General features: G+C 47.7%; 1 protein-coding gene across 2 annotated transcripts in view; it reads left to right on the forward strand.

The window, feature by feature from the left end:
* Prkcb (protein kinase C beta) overlaps nucleotides 1–23,964 on the forward strand; it is a 336,312-nt gene that overhangs the window by 164,119 nt on the left and 148,229 nt on the right. For both annotated transcript variants that reach the window (XM_006980349.4, XM_006980350.4), the window contains exons 4-5: nucleotides 4,945–5,056; nucleotides 5,755–5,883. In XM_006980349.4, coding sequence (XP_006980411.1) covers nucleotides 4,945–5,056; nucleotides 5,755–5,883 — 241 coding nt within the window. The remainder of the gene's footprint in view (nucleotides 1–4,944; nucleotides 5,057–5,754; nucleotides 5,884–23,964) is intronic.

Raw genomic sequence — 23,964 nt, forward strand, 5'->3', positions numbered from 1 at the left:
CTCATTGCTGGGGAGATGGGGATGGGGAGGACCTGGGGCTTGCTGACCAGCCAGTCCAGCCAAATCAGGAAGCTCCAGGTTCAGTGAGGGACTGTCTTAGTTTGCTTTCTATGGCTGTAATAGAGATCATGACCAAAAGTAACTTGAGGGAGGAGGGTTTACTTCACCTTGGAAGTTGCAAACCGTCATCATGGGAAGTCAGGTCAAGAACTCATGGCAGGAACCTGGAGGCAGGAACTGAAGCAGAGGCCATGAAGGAATGATGCTTGATCCCCCTGGCTTGCTCAGCCTGCTTTCTTATACATCTCAGGACCACTTGCTTAGAGGTGGTGGCACTGCCCACAGTGAACTGGACCCTCCCACATCAATCATAAATCAAGAAAATGCCTCCCAGACCTGCCTACAGGCAATCTGATGGAGGCATTTGCTCAACAGTTTCCTCTTTCTAGATAACTGTAGTTTGTGTCATTGACAAAAAGCTAACCAGGACAGATAGGCTGCCTCCAAGTATAATGTGAAGAGTGATTGAGGAAGATACCTCATATTGACTACTGACCTGCACAAGCACACCCATGCATATGCACACCTATGCACATATACATGCATACACACACACACACACACACACACACACGCACGCACGCACGCACGCACGCACGCACGCACGCACACACGCACGCACAAGCATGCTCACCTCACATGAAGTTACTCTTTAATCTGGGTCCATTTTGTCATTGAAGCAAGGAACACCTTCTGTGTGGCATGTCCTGAGGACTAGAGACAGTGATGGAGGCACCCCAGCCTACACACGTTCAGTAGCCATGTTCTCCTTCCCTGTCTTCTTCCGCGGGCCAGCTGCTCCCCCCTATGGTTGAAAATGTATGCCAGGCTTTGATCTCACTTGGTCAGAAATGCTTGGCTTCTCCTGGAGGTCTCCTGAGAGGACACTGATGTGGAGAAAACTGCAAAACCAACAGGAGTAATCCACAATTAGTTGAGATTCACTCAGTCTTAAAAGAGAGCCGAGGAAGCCCCTGGGGACTCGCATTTTATACCTAAGACCTAAGGAACGTCAAACCCTACCTGGAGCCTAAGTCCTGACCTTTATGACATATCAAAAAGCCCAGAAAGGACCTCAAGAGCCAAAAGAAAAGAGATAGCTTGACCTTGACTTTGGAGTTTAGCTTGCCTCAGCCGCTCACACCAACTGTTTTAGGGCCAGACATGGGGTCTGGACCCAGCAGCCTCCTGAAAGAGGGTTACAATGACAGCTTGCGTGTTAGTCCCATGCACCTACTCCACCCACTGGGACAGGACCAATCGCTGATCAGCTTAGCTCTCCCGCTCCTTAGAGGTTAGGTAAGGGGGTTGGGGGAGAAGCCCACAGGCTGATATTGCTCATGCATAGGGGGGTTGCTTTGGGGTGGGGTTGAAGTACTCCTTTTCCATTGTTAAGGGAGATGCTCAAGAGGGCACAGTGGGGAGTGTTCTAGAGCAGAGACGGGACTCTTCCGTAGGAACTCAGCGTGTGACATAGTTTCTTGGCCCAGTAATGGAGTCAAGCTCCAAATTGTGAGCTTTAGTTTTCTTAAGATGATTTCCAACTTCTGCATTTGTTACTAGAGTAACATCTGAGACGTTGAGAGGGACAGGTGGCTACTGGGGTCCTTGAGCACAATCTGGGCTCTGCTGGTCCTGCTGCTCAGAGCAGAGTGGACACAGTCTTTCAGACTTGGCCATTCAGGACTCCATAGGGCCAATAATGACAGAGGGTTGTAATGTCACCAAAAGACCTGTAACTCATTACGATGATCCAGGGCGCAGAAACCTGCATGGCTGAGAAACTTTGAATGAACCTTATTAAAATACATGTTTATGTGTGCACAGATGTTTGCATGTGTGTAGGCGCACGTGTGCGGGTGCTTATGGAGGCCAGAGGCTGATGTCTGGTGTCTTTTTCCACCACTCTCCACCTATACATTGAGGCCTGGTCGGTCCTCTCGATGAACCTAGAGTTCACCAGTTCTGCCTAGTTTAGCTGGCCAGCTTGCTCCAGCGATCCCCCGCTGCTGCTTGAGGAGGGCTGGCATTGTAGGTAGACTGCCACAGCCGCTGGCTTCTACATGAGTGCTGGGATCTGATTTCCAGTCCACGGGCTTGTGTGGCAAGGGCTTTACCCACCATCTCCCTAGCCCCAAGGCACAGTGTTTCCATGCTGCAGAATCATGTTGTTATACATAAAATCCACCCAGTTGGTATAGAGACGATTCCACTCACTAAATTTATTCCCAAATGCCACCCAGCCTTCTCCCCACACTGGGCTCTTAATAAACACGGATCTGCCTTTTGTGTCCCTCGTTTTGACTTTTCTAGACCATCATATAAACAAGGTTATTTAGCATGGAGTCCTCTGTGCCCGAAGTCTTTCTTCACATATGCTTCTGAGACTCACGGATGATGTTGGTGGTCAGTAGTTTATTCCGTATTGCTGAGAATAGTATATGAGCCCAGATCATTGGGATTTGCTTTAAAGCCTAAAATAGAGCTCGGGAAGTTCCTGGGGAGTCTTGCTTTATACACAAGGTAGGCTTAGGGAAGTCAAACCCCAACTGAAACCCAAGTCTTGACTGTTTCAAGGTCAGTATATCAAAAAGCCCATAGCCGGGCAGTGTTGGCACACGCCTTTAATCCCAGCACTCGGGAGGCAGAGCCAGGCGGATCTCTGTGAGTTTGAGGCCAACCTGGGCTACCAAGTGAGTTCCAGGAAAGGCGCAAAGCTACACAGAGAAACCCTGTCTCGAAAAACCAAAAAAAAAAAAAAAAAAATCCCAGAAGGGACCAAAAGCGAAGACGCATCACCCCTTACCCGTTCACACACTGGAGGACATTTGGGTTATTTCTGGGTTTTGAGCCGTTGTGAACAGAGCGATCGTGTAACTTCACATGTGGGTTTTCTTTTCTTTTTCCTTTCTTGTTTTTGTTTTTCAAGACAAGGTTTCTCTGTGTAGCCCTGGCTAACCTAGAAATCACTTTGTAGACCAGGCTGGCCTTGAACTCACAGAGATCCACCTGCCTCTGCCTCTGCTTCTGTCTCCTGAGTGCTGGGATTAAAGGTGTGCACCACCACCACCCAACCACATAAGTGATCCAGGAAAGGTGCAAAGCTACACAGAGAAACCCTGTCTCGAAAAAAAAAATAAGGCTTTTTGATGGACATGTTTTCATTTCAGCTGGGACTCAGAGATAGGTCATCTATGATGAGGATGTGTTCAGCTTTGAAAGTAACTGTCAAACCCATCCCATATCACACCCAACCCTGCCAACTGTATGGAAATGCCCAGTGTGTTCTCACCAGCTCTGATACCTTGATATCATCGATTTTAGTTTTTCAGATTTAAATAGGCTCATGGGCTAGTTTTTAAATTAGAAGAGTCTCCTTGGACAAGCCACTCACCACTTGAAAAACAATGCATACTTCTTATATGTATTTGCTTACTTGTTCGCATTCTGTCTGTAAGTAGCATATACATTTTAAGGAGGCACCTGCCCCTGTATCAGGAAGTCATGTGACTAGATGAACGGCTGGAGGTAGAGAGGGACCGCGGGCTGCAGCGACTAGGCATCCCATCAGCCCTGGAGTGGAATTAACTTCAGCCGTGTACTGATTCTAGGATGAAACAGCTTTGCCCTGGGGTTGGAAAGAGGGTCTCTGAGGAAGGAAGGACACGACACACAGAGCAGAGAGGGAGGGACGGTGTCATGGGGTGTGTGAACACAGTCTGAGGACTGAGAACACACCATGCACCTCGCGCTGTATGTGTGTATGAATGCACACACTAGAGAAGCGCTAATAACTGTGTGGTGCTTATACTCAGTGCTCACTGTGTGCGGGCGCGCTGCTCGCCACACAGGTTAATCCATTTATTCCTCCCAACAGTCTTAGACTGTAATGATAGTCTTAACACTGTCATTATATACATTTTATGGACAAGGAAGCTGAAGCAGAAGGAGGTGAAATAACAGAAAAACAGCACTGGGTTATGCTCTGAAGCCCGACCCTGTCTCCTCTACACCACACTGCCAGCACTAACGCTTATTAGTTAAGGGACCATGTTAGCGACTGTAATCAATACATATTAATAAGTACGTAGACCTCCAGATATGGGGACCCGAGTAAGACAGAAATGAGGTTTTCTCTCAGGCATCAAGCCCCAAAGAGAACATCCAAGGCCATTAGACTGCCTTTTTCTTCTCTGTACGGCTCCAAGTTTAGCTCAAGGTCATCACCTACATTTTCTCACCTTCCAGCCAGTGAGGAGGGAAAAAAGAGCCAGGAGGCACATCCATGCTCCTTTTAATGAAATGATCCGGAAGTTTATACTTCCCATTGGTCACAATCTAGTCCCATGGCCACACCAAGCTACACAGGAAGCTAGAAGTCCAGTCTCTAGGGCGCAGCTTGTCCTCTGCTATGATTCAAGGGCTCTACTGTGAGCGGGAGGGATGGAAGCCCACGCTCTCTGCCACAGCTTGCAGACAATGCTCTGGACTTTGAAGTTTGTTCCCTAGCGGGCGAGGAACTGTCAAATGACCTGGGAATGCTTTGTGGTTAGACTTGGGCTTAGATCGCTCCAGAAGACTGTTTGGAGAATAAAGAGATGGGAGGAGATAGGAGCAGGGGGCCTGTGGAACGCTGGGATTGGCAGGTTGGGCTTGTGAACGCCTTTTGGAGATGGAGTTTGACCAATCGTCTGTCTTACAATGTACTCATCCATCTGACACCACTTGTCTAGTGCTGAGTCTGCGCACAGTGCTCCAGCGATGGTCCCCACAGGCACAGCAGGACCCAGTTCAGTCCTTGAGGAGTTCTCCAGTGGCTTCAGTGCAGGTTTAGTCCTTGGCTCCCCTCACTGACAGCGGCCTCTTTGTTTCTCTTGGTCTTAGGACCCCCGGAGCAAACACAAGTTTAAGATCCACACCTACTCTAGCCCCACCTTTTGTGACCACTGCGGATCGCTGCTGTATGGACTCATCCACCAGGGCATGAAATGTGACAGTAAGTATTTGGTCTCCCGGGGAACGTCTGCCCATGGGGAACGGCCACAGGAAAGGCTTCCATCCTAATGGCTTAGGGTCCAAGTCTGCACTGTGTCCTCCTGACCCCTGGGGAAGACCGGCACTGTCATCTATTGCCCTGTACTGAGCTCTCCTCTCCATAACAAGGTGGATCAGCTCGTACCCTTGCAGAACACTTCCTATAAGTCACCTCCCTGTTGTACCCACTCTCCAGGAAACTCAAATTATTATATGTCAATATTTTAAAATTGGGAGATGTCCGGGTTCTTGCTGATGTTAAACATGGGGCAGTTTGACAACATTATGTAAGCATTCCTGTAGGGTCCACCAGGGCGGATGTGGCTGTGTCCTCTACATGGCCACCTGCACATCTTCCCTCACTTATAGAAGTGGTGCACTGGGTAGTTGAGTCGGGGCTTCAGGATCACTGGGGAATAGAAGTATGGAGGCACCAGCTTCAGACTATACCCTTGGCCTTCAGGGAGGATGGCCACGTTCAATTTCTTTCGTCCATCAGGGTTGTGAGAAAGATTATGAGAAGTCCTTTTGGTGTGATGCTGGCAAGGTGGTTTGTCCTCTGCTAGGGGCAACTGGCTCCAAGGTGGGGGAACAGGAAGCCCCCAGCCTGGGCCACCCTGGACCAGCCTGAGCCATGTTCCCTTCTTTCTGCCCTCACAGCCTGTATGATGAACGTCCACAAGCGCTGCGTGATGAATGTCCCCAGCCTCTGTGGCACCGACCACACAGAACGCCGCGGCCGCATCTACATCCAGGCTCACATCGACAGAGAGGTCCTCATCGTTGTCGGTAGGTGGCCCCGGGGCTGCTGCACTGGGACTGGAGCCCCTGTGTGCCCTGATGATGGGGGGAGGGAAGGATAGTGTACAGGCAGGTTACAGGTGCGTTGAGGGGCATGGTGTTGCTGCTCTGCTCCCGCTCCCAGCGTGGCCCTTTTCAATGGTGAAATCCTCAGACTGTGGACCCTCAATGCCACGTTCTCAGCACCTTGTGCTGGCCTCAGCTGCTGAAGGGCCACCTGAGCCCTCCAGGCTTCTTTCTTAAAAAAAAAAAAAGAAGAAGAAGAAGAAGAAGAAGAAGAAGAAGAAGAAGAAGAAGAAGAAGAAGAAAGAAAGGAAAAGGAAAAAAAAGAAAAGAAAAAAGACTGTGTAATTGAAATATAATAATTGTATATATTTGTGGTCATAGTGTATTTTGACACATGTACAATATAGAATGTTCAATTCAAGGTAATTTTCACACATCTCTGCACCGTCTGAGCATCTATGATTTCCTTGTACTGAGGACACTCAAAGGACTTGTCATTTCACAGATTCCGCTTTCTGTCTCCTATTTGTCCTGTCTCTGTGTCTCCTGGAACGTCCCTGTGCCCTTATTCAGATAGCCGAGAAGGCATACTTGCTTCCTCCCCAGACTTTTCCAATGGGAACATAGAGTCTTGATGACCAGCACCAAATTTGGAAGAATGTATGTCTTGAAGAGGAAAGGAAGGGCTGTGCACTTTAGGGAACTCTGTGGGGCCTTTTGTGTAGTTGATTTTTTTTTTTAACCTGATAGGAGCTATGCTGATCACGCTAATATTCTGCATACTTATTGTGTTTCTGGACCATGGCATAGAAGGAGAAACAGTACAATTTGCTGAGGGTTGGAATACATAAGGGCCAGAAAGGAGGGTCCGACTGACTTTCCATAGTGATCATTCATGATGCACAAACAACATGGGAATTCATCTGGACTGGACCGGCAGGTATTTACCCACTAGTCATGCACAAAACTAGACACAACGACATGAAAATTTGAAGAAATTGTGTCTCCCAGGCTTGTGACACAAACTTATGTAACTAATTTGTATAAACAAGGCATCACCATTTCATCATGGAAGGAACTGATTTTGTAAGTTGGCCTGATTCTGAGACCCCAGGATGGTTTAGTAGCATTTAGTACTGAGCCCTGGCTTGGCCAGGGGTTTGCCTAAACCATATAAAAGTTGAAAAATATCCCTGTAAAATATAACTCCTTTTGGTAAGGGGCCATTTGGGAAGCCTAGTGAGTTCTTAGAGAAGGTGGTTTTATCAAGAGGCTTTTTCTTTCAAGGAGAAGCCAAGGAGGAAGCAGCTGTTTCCCAGTGGGATGCTTGTGGGATGGGGGTGAGGCACAGAGATAGTACCAAGTTCAAGGGAAGTCTGCCCCATCCCCTCACCATTGATTACCCAGCCTCCAGTGCCTGAGGGACAAAACTGAGGCTCTGCTGCCACCTAGTGGTTCAAAAACAGTTACCACGGGCAGCACATTTATAGTGTGTTTAAATCCCTTTTAATCCTCAAGACTGTCTTGCCAAGAATCTGTTATGTTCATTTTATGAATGTGACAACTGAGATGGAAAAAAGATACTTTTCAGACTTCTCACCACCAGTGATACCAAAATGGTAGCTAACATACACAGGGCTTTTGAACATTATGTAACATGTTCATCATTATGTGAAAGTGCTTACAGGCGACATCTTGTTTAAATACCGCAATACCCCAAGGAGGTGAGCATTTTCCTTCTACCCATCAGGAGACATGTTCAGCAGGTGCCCACATTTCCCAGGCTAGGTCCGTTTGACTCGAAAGCACCTTCCTATATGTACCAAGTTACTGTTTTAGCTCACGTCTGTTCCTTTGCTCAATTCCCCATTTATTCCCCTTCTGACTTAGCAACAGCAGCTCTCAGGAGCATCCCCTGGGGGAGTCTTTGTGATGATTGGAGGGTACAGGATCCTTTAAAGTGCAAGGTCAGATGCTCTGCTTAACCATGCCAGTGACTCTCAAGCAGTCCTGGGATACATCTGTGACATTTCTTTTCTAGGGCCATAACAACAAAGTACCACCGACTTTTACTCTTGCAGAGTCCTGGAGGCGGGAGCTCTAGGCCCACGATCAGGAGTGTTATTCCTTGTTCAGGGCTCCCAGGGACTCTGGTCTACACTCAGCTGGATGCTAATGGTCTTTGGGGTTCCTTGGCTCTATTGCTGTATGTGTTTTTCGCTCCGCATCTGCCGAATTAGGATGCCAGCCATTGGATTGCAGCCCATCGCAACCCAGTATGACCTCATCCTCACTTGAGCACATCCATAGAGATCCCATGTCTATATAAGGTCATGGTCACAGGTGCCAGGATGCAGGCTTGGACTTAGGATTTTGGGGACCACAATCCAACTTAATAATGGAAGATAGAAAAGATGGGGCTCCCTTAGAGTTCAGGTGGAGTTTTCCATCACCAGGGCCGTGATAACATTAATTAAATAGCTGCAAGCATTTCAGTGGTGTCTGTGTCTTTCTTCTAATTGTGGGCTGTGAGATTGCTCGATGGACTGGTGCTGTTGCCCTCACAGGCAAGGAGAGACTCAGACTTGGCAAAGCTGCACAGCTTGGTCAATGTCTCAGACGGAGCAGGGGTTCACATCTGGGCCACTGTGTCACTGTGCCCTGCTAATATCTCTTTCCCAGGCCTGGCCCAGGCTGTGCTCAGCATGGCCTTGTTGATTGATTCTAGTACTAGAGTGAAAGGTTGCCTGGGGCCTCCTCGGCAGTAAGCATTTGTAGGATTAGAACCTTCCATTGGCTGCCAGCCTGGGACACCGATATCAGAGCTGGGCGACACAGGCTATTCAGAAATCCAGCCTCTCCCTGGGTATGGAGGTTTCGATCTCCCCTGGCTACAGAAACTCAAGTTGTTTATCTATTTTTGTAGACCATGATCAGAATGGAAATCTGGCCAGTTCTTTTCCTGGCCCCACCAGTGGAGTTCCTAACATCTTCAGAACATCCAGATCTGACCCTGTGGTGCCACCGTCTGTCCCCAGTCTCTCCAGATCTGACACGGTGGTGCCACTGTCCATCTCCCGTCTCCCCAAGAATCCTCTAGATGGTGGTCCTGTGCATGCTTGTCTTTGCCATGTTTTCTTCTCCGAGCATTTAACTCTTCTGCAGGGCTCAACTGATTTTAACCCCTGACCTTCCCATGCCTTAGTCCCTCATGATATAGTGAACTTGAACTTGGACAGTTCAAGTTTTGTGTTGGGTTTGATTACTTTCTGCCTTTAGCCCCATATGGGAAGAGAAGGTCTTTTCTTTTGGTTCATGACCCATCCCCAGCCTCTGGCAAGGTTGACATCATTACACATCTGTGGAATCAGAACACTATCAAGGGTCCTGTTAGATGTGAGGCCCCCACAGATGATCCTTGCACCGGTGTCTTCTGAAGTTGAAATCAGCAGGTATTCTATCTCACACTATTCTTCTTCTAAGAAAGTTGAGCACACAAACAATCCTCAGTGTCTCATCCAATGTCAATAGCAAGTGATCATGGGATCAGGGTCTACCTTTGGACCCACGACCATCTTGTTCTCTGAAAGATGTAAAGACGCAGAGCAGTGGCACTTCTAGAAACATAGGAAGCCATGGTGACATTGTTGTGCCAGTGACCTTATGAGAGAAGACAACACCATGTCATAAGACTAGATCAGAGTCATGTGATGAGCCTGAAGTTAAAAGTCTGGATGACGATATATTTATTATACAGCAATATATTAGTAACAATATATTACTCAACCTTGCTTGAATCATTATCTTCCCATAGACAGAACTGGCATTCCCATCTCATACATTATGGCTGTATTCTTTTCTAAATTAAGTTTCAGGTTAGTATACAAAGCAATCGGTTGCATTAAGTTTGGCCACATTTTCTTTTAACTTGACAATTTTATACATTCATGGACTATGCTTTGATTAAGTCCACTCCATTCCTGCCCATCCAATTCTTCTCCCCTATAGCCTCACCCCTACTTTTTCTAATCAACTTCAGGTGCTCTAAAAAAACAAACAAAAACAATCCACTGAGTCCACTCTGTGCTGCCTGTCTGTGCCTGACTGTAACGCCACCTCCTGATGAACCGTAGCCTCTCCAAGGCCACATCCCTGGAGGAAAATGGCCGTCTCTCCCCCAGAGCTATCAATTGCAAGTGGCTCCTCAGCTAAGAGGTGGAGCTTCATAAGCCCCTGTGTCTTCCGTGCTGGGATTTTGGCCGACTTGATCCTGTGCATATAATCACATCTGCAAAGTATCTGTCAACACAAGGACTCTTAGCAAGATGGAAAGAGTAAAACAAAGCAAAATAAAAACAAAAACAAAAACAAAACCCTGGGGGTCCTTTACATGGGGTTCCATGAAGGTGTCTTCCTTCTAAGGTCAATGTGGTAGGACAAGATTCAAAGACCTGAGAGCATACCAGGGTGTACACTATGCCTAAGGGATGTGTGGGAGATGGGGAAGTAGTTGGGGTGATTAGGTGTTTACAGTTGCTATAGGTAGTAGGTGAGATAGCTCTCCAGGAGTTCATTTATTCATCCATCCATCCATCCATCCATCCATCCATCCATCCATCCATGCATCCATCCATGCATCCATCCATGCATCCATCCATCCACCCATCCATGCATGCATGCATGCATGCATGCATCCATCCATCCATCCATCCATCCATCTGCCCGACCGCCCACCCACCCACACATCCATCCATCCATCCATCCATCCATCCATCCATCCATCCATCCATCCATCCATCCACCCATCCATCTATCCATCCATCAGTCTATCCATCGGTCCATCCATCCATCCATTGGTCCATCCATCCATCCATCCATCCATCCACCCACCCACCCATCCACCCACCCACCCATCCATCCATCCATTGGTCCATCCATTCATGAAGGACCCAAGTACTAGATTGGCTCCAAAGATGCATGAAATTTGGCCTCTGCCTTGAAAGGTCTCATAGGCTATCAGGAAAGGTAGACACAGACTTCTGTGTGGTGAGTCTTGTGATGGTATGATGGGAACTCCAGAGGGCTCTGAAGGTCCTGATGGGAAGCCATGACTGAGTTAAGCCTCTTATGGTATGGCTGTTATCTAGATGGGGCAAAGGGATGAGACAATAGTGCGAGCTAGGTTTGCTGAGCACTTACTATGCAAATCTTTTCCACAGGGCAGACTGAGGCATGCAGTGAAAAGGGATTGGGGATGGTGTTATTGCTCGCCTTATAAGTAATATAAGTTATTACTTACAGTGTGGCTCCCCTCCCCCAGGCCATCAGAAATTAGAGTCTATAGATGTTTATCCATTCACTTGATCTCCCAGTTGTTACATTGTTAGGCATTGGGTTTCCACTATTTTTCAGGCATATTCTGGAGTTTTCTATTATAACAGGAGATGAGTTAGGCCTCTTTGCCTAGACAGATGTCACAACCTGAGGCCTTGCCAGTCCCCTGAGGTTGCTGGGGTGTCTTCCTCAGCCTTTTCCTTCCATGACACAGCCAGGCTCTCCATCCTCTTGCCAAGTTAGAACTGACTTCAGTTGTGTGTTTTCCACGCTCTGTGTCTACAAAGCTCTCTCTTTAACGTGTGTTATTCCTCAAACCTCCTAAGCTGTGGGTATTTGAGGACCTACAGGTTGTATTTACTTTCTGCTCAGCCACCTATTTCCTTTGAGATGACTGCTTGCCTGAAACAGAGGAGGGGGAGATGGGAAGTGTGGTGGAGGAAAAAATCCACCTGGGTTAGTATTCTAAAATACTACCCAGCCAGACAAGAACTTCAGGATGTTATTTTAAAAAATGACCATGAAGTAGCTGCTCACAACCACAAGGGGGCAGTCTCTGACTCCAAAACCATTCGTCCATAGCACGTCCCTTTTAAAAGGCGATGTTGCCGTTTGAGCCAGGCATGGTGCCTTATTCCTGTAAACTGAGGCAGAGGATCACAAGCTCGGGGCCTAACTGGGCTACAGGATGATTTCAAGACTAGAAAAGTTTGAGAACGTGTCTCAAAATAGAAAAGGAGGACCTAGGGTACAGGGGCATACATACGTGACAAGGTGGCTCAGTGAGTAAAAATGCTTGTTTTGAAAGCCTGGCACCAGCATTCCATCCCTAGGATTTGCATGACGGAAGGGGAGAATTGACCACATCTTGTCCAATGTCCTCCAAACTTGTGCTGTGTGTGACATGTGCATCCGTGCCTACACATATACATACTCACACATGTGCCTAATAAGTAAGTGTAATTGTTCTAGAATAGTCCAGAACGTGAGCTGGGAATATAGTTCAGTAGTGAGAATTTGCCTGGTATTTGCAAGACTTTGAGTTTAGTCAGACATGCACGCACACATGCACGCATGCATGCACGCACGCTTGCGCCCATGCGGTGGGGATAACAGTCTGAAAGCCACAGTACCATCATTGTCGGTAAGGAAGGGGCCATGCCACACAGCTGGGCTCTGAGGCCCAGCAGAGGTCTCCACACACAGCAGGACAGGACTGGAGAGCCAACCCTTTGCTCATTACAGGCTGGATACTCCATATCTGAAAAGTGTGGAATCAGAAGTGTTGTAGATGACAGATTTTTCCCAATTTTATATCCGCATAACCACAATGAGATGTGTTGAAGGTGCGACCCGCACAGACGCTGGGATTCTCCCATGTCTCACACCTCATCACACACCCTAAATGCTATTTCATTCAGTGTCTTTAGTGTTTCAAGCTCCAGCACTTTCCACTTATAGTATAGTGTGTCAGTGTGGGGCTTGGGGACACTTTGGGGTGTGAGGAATAGGGGTGCTCAGCTTCTCCTAGCTTTCAGTTTTCCCCAGCATTTTATTATGAAGCATTTCTATCAGCCAGCAAAGGCAGAAGAATTGTACAGCAGACATCATGCATCCATCTCCCAAGATCTCCCATTGCCGGTGACCACACTTGCCTGATCATGTTTCCATCTGTCTTGCCTCCCATCCACCCATCCATCTTATTTTGACACGTTTCAAAGCAAATTCCAGGCATCCATTTATTTCTTGCTAAACCATTCTCCATATGAATGACAAACTCAAAATCAGAATTTATGTTTTAACGTTTGAAGTGGAATTTACATATTATCCCATACACATCTGAAGTGTCCAGTAGCTGAGCTTTGACAATTATACATGGCTCTGTCATAGCCCCATCCATTTCACCCTTGATTGATTGATTGGATGGCATCACAGAGGTCACTGAGGATGTACTAAACACTGAATGTTGATCTTGGAAAAGTGTTCGTGTGTGTGTGTGTGTGTGTGTGTGTGTGTGTGTGTGTGTGTGTGTGTGTTGTGGGGGAGGGTTCTGGCCTCACTCATCCATGCACCCCGAGTGAGTCTGGGAGCTGAGGAGCCTTGACACCTAAGACCGCTCAGGCAGTCTCAATACTCCATAGCTGTTGCCGTGTGAAGAGCAGTCCAGTGCAGTGCAGTCCAGGGGGCTTGTGGGAAACTTCCTATGCATTGACTGGAGAAGATGCCTTGGAAACGAGCCCAGCAGGGTGTCAATGTCCCCAGCTGGAAGGCAGAGGCTGAGTCAAGTGATATATATCCCCATCTCTACAGAACTGAGCGTCCTACTCAGTGCACTGTAGGGGGTCATCTGCACATGGCACACGCAGGGGCCAAAGTCCCTCACTCTGTTTCCTTTGTGGTTTGGAAGTTGTAGGTGGGTGTTGAAATCTCGAGGAGTTAGAGGAAGCTGAGGTTGCCCAACCGCCTCCTGAGTGTTATGAGAACAACAAAGGCCAGGCAATGGCCTGAGGTCCCCAACCTTAACAGAGAAGGCGGCACAGCCACTGTGTCTCAATGCCCGAGGAACTTCACTGAGGAAGGCACTGCCGGGACTGCCAGGCTGTGACTTTGGGAGAGTCCCCAGCAATGTTCATTCAAAAGCACATATGTATGGTGACACTCAGACTCTCCGGGAATCTGTCCCACTGAAATAAACACCAGCATGCAGAGAAACAGGTACCAGACAAGTGTGTTTATTGACTGTGGTGAAAACCGGAATCAACTTGAGCAGAACATATCCGTCTTACCCGATGTTAGGGAGTCACTAACACGGTGGCTTGAAATGGGCCTCACTGAAGCTGGTCATATTCTGAACGGGAACTGGTTCTCTAGTTGTTCTCAGTTTAGAAAATTTATCAGGTTGTGCAATTATAATCTATACACTTTCATTCAAATTTATAATGCGTTTTTGTTTTTTACTTAAAAAACTTCAGAAATACAAAGTCTGAATAATCAAAACCCCAACTACAGCTATTTACCTGTTGCAGAAGTTGGCAAACTGTGGCCTGTGGGCCAAATCTAGACCGCTGCCTGCTTTTATAATGAAGTTTTCTTAGACTGCAATCACTTTCACTTATATGGGGTCTCTCACTACTTTTTTCAATCAAACGGCAGAATTCATTGAGCAGCTATGATTTGTGAAGCCTAGAATATTTGCTCTTTGGCTGTCCCTGAACAGAGCCCCTTGACTTAGAGGAACATCGATAGCCATTATGGAAGAAGGTTAGGTTTTGTAAAAGTATCTGGTATGAGTCCATGCTGAATAAATATGTAACTGCAGCAGCTACTTCCTGTGTACAAAAGTATGTTTGTGTATTTTATAGGGATGGGAAGAAAGGTGAGGAAAGATATGGCCTGGGCTGTGGGTGTTGGGATCACAAAGGCTTAGGAGTGGAGATGGGCGGGGGGGGGGGGGGGGGGGGGGCAGTACCGTCTCTTCTTGTGTCTTTGCGTTTCTCTGGTTGTACTAGATAAATTTCACTTTTTTTGTGCTCCTGGGGATTAAACCTTGTGTATACCAGACCAATGCTAGATACCTGAGCCCCCCTGTGAAAACTTTATTTTGAGATAGAGGCTTGCTAAGTTATCCAGGCTGAGCTTAAGATCATGATCCCTCTGCCTCATCTCCTAAAGAACTGGGATTATATCGTGTGTGTGTGTGTGTGTGTGTGTGTGTGTGTGTGTGTGTGTGTGCGCTTGTTCGTGAGTAAGCACAGAGACCAGAAGAGGACAAATCACTCTTGGTCTAATTCCTCTCACTGAATTTGGGGCTGGGCTGACCAAGGCCCAGCAATCCTCCTGCCTCTGTCTGCTGTATCACTTGGTTGCCGGTGTGCCCACCTGGCTTTAAACACGGGTGCTGGAGATTCAAACCCAGGTTCTCATGCTTGTAGAGAAGGCATTCTTACCCGGTCCTTACTTTTATACTTTTTGAGAAAAAAAAATATTAACATGGAAAAATCATTGAATAGGACAAAAATTTGAATAAATGGTTCCAACAAGAGTCGTAGTCAAATTTGAGGAGAATTCCCATGACACAGCGTTGGTTGCTTTGAGCAGGACACTGAGTGGCCATAGGCATGGCAGGGCCAGGCTTAGGCCCTGTCTGGGTGTTTGGAGTTTCTGTTATCATAAGCACATATCTCCCTCATCTTTCCATTTCATGAGCTGGGCCTGTTCTTTGAATTTCAGGCACACTGGTTGCCCTCTGGCAGGCTCATCACCGCCACACCACACCCAGTCCAACCTCTAGTCCACATTCTTTTACCTAAAGAAACCTCTGACACGCCACCACCACCTGCCGTCCTCAATCCTGCGGTCTGGCGTCCAAATGCCGCAGAATCTCTGCCGGTGGTGTTTTTCCTTAAGAAGCCACTGGCCACCCTGGCCACTCTGTGGACCAGCTGCGCCGGGAATACCTGGGAACTTGTTAGACATGCAGAAATCTCAGATTCAACTCCAAGCTTGCAAATCAGCATCTACATTTTAACAAAATTCCAGTGCAGATTTCTGCACTCAAGAATCCCGGAAGTCACCCTGCTGCTGCTTAAGAACCTGCTTCGAGGAAGCAGGAAGAGTTTGCCTCCTTGTCCACTAGATGGCAGGCGCCACCCATGCTCTGCTCCCTTGTGGGCTGGCCACCTGGCCTGATCTGGAGGATGCCTTCAAGCTCCTCCACTGTCACAGCATCTCAGGTGAAGCTTCTCAGTCAGTGCCCCTGGGCCACAATCCCCTTTTGCTGTGAATCTCCTTACGCATCGTGGCCAGGGCCTCGTGCAGTATGAACGCCTGGCTTGAGTTGGTGCCAGATCACCAGAGCCTTCCAGCTCACTTAGCTCTTGTCCCGACCTCCTGCAGGGAACAAACGCTCATGTGTCCAGAAGGGCTGTGCAGGCCCCAGCTTCGGACCGGCTTTTCTCATTGGCTCACTTTTCCTGTGGATGGGCTGCTGCGGCATTTTCGTCTGGAGTCTGGGTTTTAGGGGCAGGCTTCAGTTTGTTTGTTTGTTGCTGTTGTTGTGTTGAGCTGAGGATCGAACCCAGGTCCTTGCGCTTGCTAGGCAAGCTCTCTACCACTGAGCTAAATCCCCAGCCAGGCTTCAGTTTTGAATGCTGGATCTTTCACCTCAGTCCATATTTGCCCGGCGCCTCCTGTGTGCATTCCCTGCTCTCCGGAGGAAGGCTGGAGACACATTCATGGCTCCTGCATTCTTCTTGATGATGGGAGGTGAACAGGAAGCAAACAAAACGTGTCCCTATGACAGGCTGTAGGGAAATAGAGGAGCATCATCTGTGGCCTGTCTGTCACTAGCAGAGATGGTGGCGTTTATCTGAGACTACAATGGCAAGCTTGGAGGAGAGCCGGGTGCAGTTTCCGGGGAAGAGCATGAGAAGCAGAGGAAACGGCAGAGGCAAGAACCAGGAGGGGAGACTTGCAGAAGCCGATTTGAGTGGGTGTGGCCGAACCTAGTGATGCAATGGTCTTGAGAAGAGCTGCCCAGCTTTTGCCTGGTGCTGTGATGTGGCTGGGGCAGGGTCCCAGACTGGCGAGGAGATAAGGGAGGGAACATTGCCCTGGAGACAGGCCAGGAAGCCGCCTGCAGGAGGAGGGTGGGAGCAGGGTAGAGGGTGAGGGAAGCCATGGCTAACGCTTGCTGCGTGCTCACCCACCATGACAGCAGGTTTCTTTTTTCATGTCCAGTTTTGGGCACAAGCGTCATTAGATTCACTCCAGGGACATAGTACAGCCATGTTGGGACCTTCTTGGTTTTGTGCAGGTGTCTCCTGGTCATGAGTTTCTTGACATCATTCTCTGGTCTTCCCTCATCCATCTTCCAGTTTTGTTTACTAATGTTTTCAAGTGTAGAAAAAGAGGGGACATGACACTCCACATAGAGCCACATAAGGAAGTACCAGAGTCCCTCAGAAGGCAGAGGAATCAGATGGGACAGGTGGGCACAAGTCTGTAGTGTGGTTTCTGTGGAAGGGAATAGGTGTGGTCAGAGAAGTAGGATTAGGATCAGCTATCATGGATCATTCTAGAGGGGCTCTGCAGTGTTTATTGCTCAAGAGATGTCAAGAACCTAGGAGAGTGGGGCCAGCCTAAAAATGAGGTGGACTGTGGTGGTTTGAATGAAAATGGCCCCCATTATCACAGGCAGTGGCGCTATTGGGAAGTGTGGCCTTGTTGGAAAAAGTGTTTCAAATGCTTAAGTCTCTTCCTGCTGCCTGAGGATCCAGATGTAGAACTCTTAGTTACTTCTCTAGCACCATGTCTGCCTGCATGCCACCATGCTTGCTGCCATGATGATAATGAGCTAAGCCTCTGAACTGTAAGCCAACCCCAATTAAATGGTTTCCTTTATGAGAGTTGCCTCAACTAAGACTCGGACTAAAGTCTCATGCCATAGCCAGCTTTATTCAGAGCATCAGGCAATTTATAGCCGGGCGGTGGTGGCGCACGCCTTTAATCCCAGCACTCGGGAGGCAGAGCCAGGTGGATCTCTGTGAGTTCGAGGCCAGCCTGGGCTACCAAGTGAGTTCCAGGAAAGGCACAAAGCTACACAGAGAAACCCTGTCTCGAAAAAAAAAAAAAAAAAAAAAAAAAAAACAAACAGAGCATCAGGCAATTTATACTCGAGGGTTAAGAAGAGTCACCTGAGTGAAGAATACAATCACAAGGACAAGCCACAGGTGGCAAAAACATATTTTTTATAGCAGTATTTGAATAACAACAGCTGAAGTCAACTCACTCATGTCCCCCACACCTGGGAGGAACACGAAAGCACGTTCTAAGAACAATTCTGTTTTGAAGAAACTGAGGACACGGGACTCATGTCTTGTTTTCCTGGAGTTTTTTCACAAGTACTTAGACATCCCCTCACTCACCTCCCTTCTTGGACCATATTTCCACACTGGAGTATAGAGATTGTTCTTCAACTGGCTCATGCCCAAGCCTGGGGTTTAGGAGTCCATCAAGGCCATGGCTGTGTGTGGTCATGGTAGTTGTGATGAGGTTTTAGGTAGCTTGATTTTCATAAAAAAAGGTGCATTTATAGGCCAGTCTTTTACTATAGAAATGATGAGCCCTGGGAGGAACAGGTTCTCTAGTGCCATCAAGGTCTCACAATATCAGAGGATTGGTGCACCACGTGAGAAATGGGGACAGCTCTCCCATGGTCACAATTTTGGGGCTGACTCACCCACACCTGCACTAATGGTGTTGGCTCTACTGTGCTGCCCTGGCAAGGTGCAGGGCCTGCTCTCCCGAGTGTTGCAGCTGGTGGGAGTCAGGGATGGCTCACACTTGTGACCACAAGGCCGGCTCTCCCACCTGCCTCACACATTGGTGGGCAGGAGGGGCAACTACCCTCTGCCCATGCCACCACAAGGCAGGTGAGTAATGGGGACAGCTGTCCCATGCTCATGATTTCGGGACTGGCTTACCCACACCCCTGCTAACAGGGTTGGCTTTGTTGAGCTGCCCTGGAGGGTGCAGGGCCTGCTCTCCCCAGTTTGCAGCTGCTGGGGATTAGGAACAGCTCTCCCACTCTCATGACCACAGGGCCAGATCTCGCACCTGCCCCAGGCATTGGTGGATGGGGGCTCTACAGCTGCCCAGATCCAGACCCAGGATTATGACTTGGCCTGCTCCAACATCCACCCCATCTATGAACTGCTGGGGCACAGGAAGGGACTCCTTCAAAGCTGCAGGATCTCCATAACACAGGGCACCAGCGGCATGCCTAGGAAGAGTCCTGGTAGGGGCCCAGCATCTAACATGTAGTGGAGACCAGGACCCTTGAACCAGACCAATGACTCTTTGCAATGAGCACTTGCAAGGAGAGACGTATGGACAAAGGGGTAGACAGCGTAACTTGTTGGGTCAAACTGCAGCGTCCATGATGAGATTTTTAATTCCTTCCCTTAAATTTTTTTTTCTCATTTTATTTTCTTCATTTTTTTCTCTTGAATTTTGTTTTATTGGGGGTGGGGGGTGGTACAGGGGTGGAGGGTGGATTAGAAGGGACGGGGAATGAATGGGGTCAAGATACATCATGTTAAAAACACGTAGAATACATTTTATTTAAGAAAAAAAGGTATCAGAGGATCTGAAATACAGAAGCCTAAAGGTATTATTAATCTCACAGATGTGAGGAGAAAGATCACTGACCCAAATTATGACCAAATTAAAACAAGCTTTATTTGTGTACCCATCGGAGCTGAATTAATGACTGTCTCCCCTTAAGATAGAGTTCATGAAACCAGCCCTGAGCCAATTTATCAAGCCCTTTTTACAACAATGGGTAAAGAGCATTTCGGAGAACAGATCACTCCAGGAGCTTGGTTTTCAGTGCATTCTATGGTTACTGGGGTAGCGTGCAACCCAATTCCAAGAAACAGAAATTTAAGTTTTATAGTAAACAGAAAACTAACTTGGCTATAGACTCAAAATGGCTTTAGGAACAAAATGAAGATGGGTTGGTTCCTCTGTATGATTTATAGAATCAATTTTCATTGGTTCATGAAATAGTTATAGATTTAAAAACTAACAACCCAATACCAAAGACCTAATGGTGAAGGCAATGTCCCTGCCCCAAACCTAGTTTCACTCTTTAGAGTAGTCTTTATATTCCTCAAGATTTATTTTTATTATTTATCCTATTTTTTATATTTTAATTTTATGCTTATGTGTATGTGTACCATGTGCATGCAATGCCTAAAGAAGCCAGAAGAGGGCATTTGATCCTCTGGAACTGGAGTCACAGACGGTTGTGAGTCACCATGTGAGTGCTGGGAACCAAACACTAGTCCTCTGGAAAAGCAGCTGGTGTTTTTAACTGCTGAGCCACCATTTCCCCAGTCCCTGGAGTAGTCTTCTTGAATGTAGGCATGCATCAGAGTCACCCCCAGAGTTTCTGATCTGTAGGTGTGAGCTGCAGCTAGCTGAGTTTGAGCATCAGTTTCCTTCGGGGCTGATGTGTCGCCCTTCCAGGGGAGCACACTCGAGGACCACTGCTCTTCGGACAACTCCTCTGTCACCTTGGGCACTCACACACTGTTTGGTTTAATGAAGGTTCTGTTCCTCATTGTGTTTCCCTACGTTGCCTCTCCAACATATCTGCAGCACAGGTTTGCTAGCCTTTCTTAGCTCCTTCACTGAAGAAAGTTTTCGCTGAGCATCTTCTAGGTCTTGGGCCCTGACTTAGTCACTGGGACTTTGTCCTGTTCATGCGGAAGTTACTTACATTCTAGTACATTATTTGACAGTCAATTTGTTGTTGTTGTTATTGAGCAACACTTAATTGTGTCATTGCAGTACCACAGTAGCTACAGGCACCATGCCAAGAGATGGGTGTGGCCATGTTTGGCTGGTAAAGCTTTGCTTTCCAACATGGGTGGTGGGTGAGGTTAGGTTATAGATTGAGGGTCTCTGTTATAGACAATAAAGCAGAACCAATAAAGAGAATACAATCAGCTTTCTGGTGCCCGTGGGTCCCCCATCCAGACTCATGCAACCTTTTTTGAGAACATTTATGAGAAATTGTACAGAATATGTAGATTATTTTCTAGTTACTATTCTCTGAATAATGTAGCACAACAATTAACATAGCATGTATGTTGCATTAAATATTACAAGTCACATAGAGGTGAGCTAAAGAATAGAGGATTTGAGCTGGGCATGATGGTACACACCTGCAATTCCAGACCTCAGGAAGCTGAGGCAGGGGGACTGTAAACTCAAGGACACCCTGGGCTATGTGGAGAGACCCAGTCCCAGAAAAAAGTTTGCCAAAGTATAATAAATGGGAGAATATGCATTTATTATATGCAGGCACTGCAGCATTTTATATAAAGAACATGAGTGTCCTTGGATTTGAGTATCTGTGGGGCTCCTGGAACCACATTGCCCCTCAGATACTGAGGGAAAAGCGGATGGTAAGTACGAGGGAGAAAATGGGAGCAGCATGGGAGGGTGAGGAGAATTTGCAAATTCAGTTGAGGTGTCATGAGTGAGCTATAGGATGGGGACATTCATCATCATCGAAGACACTTTGGCGGGAAGTGAACGGAAGCCGGGTGGCTCCCTGGAGAAGACTGTTCCAAGCAGAGGAACAGCACCTACAAAAGCTTCATGGTGTGGATGTGCTTGGCATGCCCAGGGCACAGCAGGAGGCTGTATTAACTGGCACAGCCGAGGAGAGCAGAGCAGAATGCTTTGTCATCTGCTATCAAAACTGCTCTTTTTCTCTGAGCACAATAAGAACTCATTATTGAGGCTCCAGTAGATCCTACAACTCCTTGAAGGTGTATAATTTTCATTCTATTATTTTTCCTCAACTACAGCCAATGTCTCTTGACTTTCTACTTTGAAGGAGGCACCTGGTATTGAACAAAATGCAACATCCTTTAATCCCCACGGGAACTGATGTATTCCCCCATTCTATAGAGGGAGAAATGGAAGGCGTCAGTAAGGGCTAACAAGATGGCTCAGCCAGTACAATGCTTCTGTGTAGGTCTGAGGACTGAGTTCAGAGGAGCAGTGGTGCATGTCTGCCTTCTCAGTGCTGGGGACGCAGAGACAGGAGCATGCCTGAGGCTGGCTGGCCTGGTGAAAGCTAGGTTCAGTGAGAAACCCTGTCTTCTCATATCACACACACATACACACACACACACACACACACACACACACACACACACACACACACACACACACACACTGTGCTTGGGGAGGTTAATGACTCCATCAAGGTTATACGGCTAGCTGGGATTTGAACTCCTGTCTGTCTTAATCCAGATACCTTAACACTTAATTACACTGTTGGACAGTGTTGTAATTCTTTAGGGATAGTGGGGGCCCTGTGGCTTTTGGACCATAAAATTAAAAAACTCTTTGCCAAGCTAGGGTTTGTGCCCACCAATCAAGCCAAAATGAGGATTGCTCTGAGAATCGGGGAGAAAGGCTCTTTTCTGAGGAGCTCTGACCAAGCCACTGACAGCTCATTTATGTGATTCGGCTGCAGTTTGACATTCATAGTACAAGACTTGCATACGATTAGCCTGATCATTCTCACACAGTCTCTTGGAAAAAAAGGAAAAAGCCTTTGGAATTTTCCCTCTGTCTGGCCTTGTGCATGATGTAACCACGGCTTTATTTAGTTGGTTGTCTATCCCGGAATAGTGTGGTCTGCCGCCGTCTGCATCACTGTGGGCTGATTGAGGTCTTGTTTTCCTGGAGGGCAGACGCTGTTGTGCAGACCTGCTCTGTGGCTCTCCTCCCGCAGGATCATTCGAGCAAACACGTTGGCAGAATTTCTTCTGTGCATGACAATGATCTCTCCAAGTGTAAGCTGGAGTCCTGTTAAATATGCAATGCAAATGAGCTGTAAATGAGGCGCTTCCTTGGCTCGGGTCAGGAGGTCTGAACTCTGGGGGCCTCTCCATCCCTTCTTATCACCTGGCTGATGAATCTGACATCCTTTTTACAATCATCTTTTCTGCCCACCCAAGAGCTCCTAATGAGGGCAGAAGCTGCCTGCTCGTGTAACCCCTTCAGACACCTGGTGATTGGAAGCCGGAGAGGCAGCAAGCCTTAGATGCCCTGTCAGAGGCCCTGAGTTATCATCAGCTGCCTGCTGGGCTCTGAGAAGTGCTGGGAAGCAGTGAGAAGGTTAGGTAACTGACTGCTATTGTCTGTGCCGCCTCCTCCCACTACGAGCTGCGTGAGGCAGCCACGGATGGCTGGATTTGGGCTCTCAGGCAGCTGCCTTCCCTGACCCTCGCTGGGTGCCTGCCTCAGCTCAGAGAATGGGTCTCTGCAGGGACCTGGGAGGAGAGCTGAGAGCCTGCTCCCCGGGTTGAGGATCAATGAGCCTTTGATTTTGTTTCTTCTTCCAGTCTAGCCCACTGTCTTTGCCTATAGCTTGAGAAACCCCAGTCTAAGAGGCTTTTCAAATTGGGGCAAAAAAAAAGTGAACTGGCCTGCAGGAAATCATGGTTAGTAGACAAGTAGACAGAGTCACAAAGAGCCAGCTGTCTCCAAGGACTCCCCCGGTAGCATCATCTTTCTGATCTTTCTGATTCTTCCTTTTATATTTTCCTCTTCTTCTTCTTCTTCTTCTTCTTCTTCTTCTTCTTCTTCTTCTTCTTCTTCTTCTTCTTCTTCTTCTTCTTCTTCTTCTTCTTCTTCTTCTTCTTCTCCTCCTCCTCCTCCTCCTCCTCCTCCTCCTCCTCCTCCTCCTCCTCCTCCTCCTCCTCCTTCTCCTCCTTCTTCTTCCCCTCCCCCCTCCTCCTCTTCTCTATTTTCCTGCCTGGGTGCTGAGGATGAGGGCTTTGTGTGTGCTTTGCAAGCCCTTTACCCCCGGATCTACCCTCAGCCTCTGCTTATTTCTTTGTTTTGTAGAAGTACAGTTTACTTGGCATGATCAGCTGTCACTCTGTAGGTAGCAGAGTGAGCAAAGTGGGTGAAGTCCTGAGTGAAGGTATTGTTGACATGGGCTCAGCCTTGTCAAGGACTCCATGGCAAATTTTCCCATATGGACCAGGCTCAAGAGGGATGACAGAGCTCTCCTCAGGATCTGAGTTTGAGTGTTTATGGGTGACTGATCAGTGGATGCAAAGACTAGCCACTGTAGCTTCCTTCTCCTGCCTGATCTTTACAGTCTGAGGCTGCTTGCCTACAGAGAGGTAC

Source organism: Peromyscus maniculatus, chromosome 1, assembly GCF_049852395.1.
Source record: "Peromyscus maniculatus bairdii isolate BWxNUB_F1_BW_parent chromosome 1, HU_Pman_BW_mat_3.1, whole genome shotgun sequence".
NCBI lineage: Eukaryota > Metazoa > Chordata > Mammalia > Rodentia > Cricetidae > Peromyscus > Peromyscus maniculatus.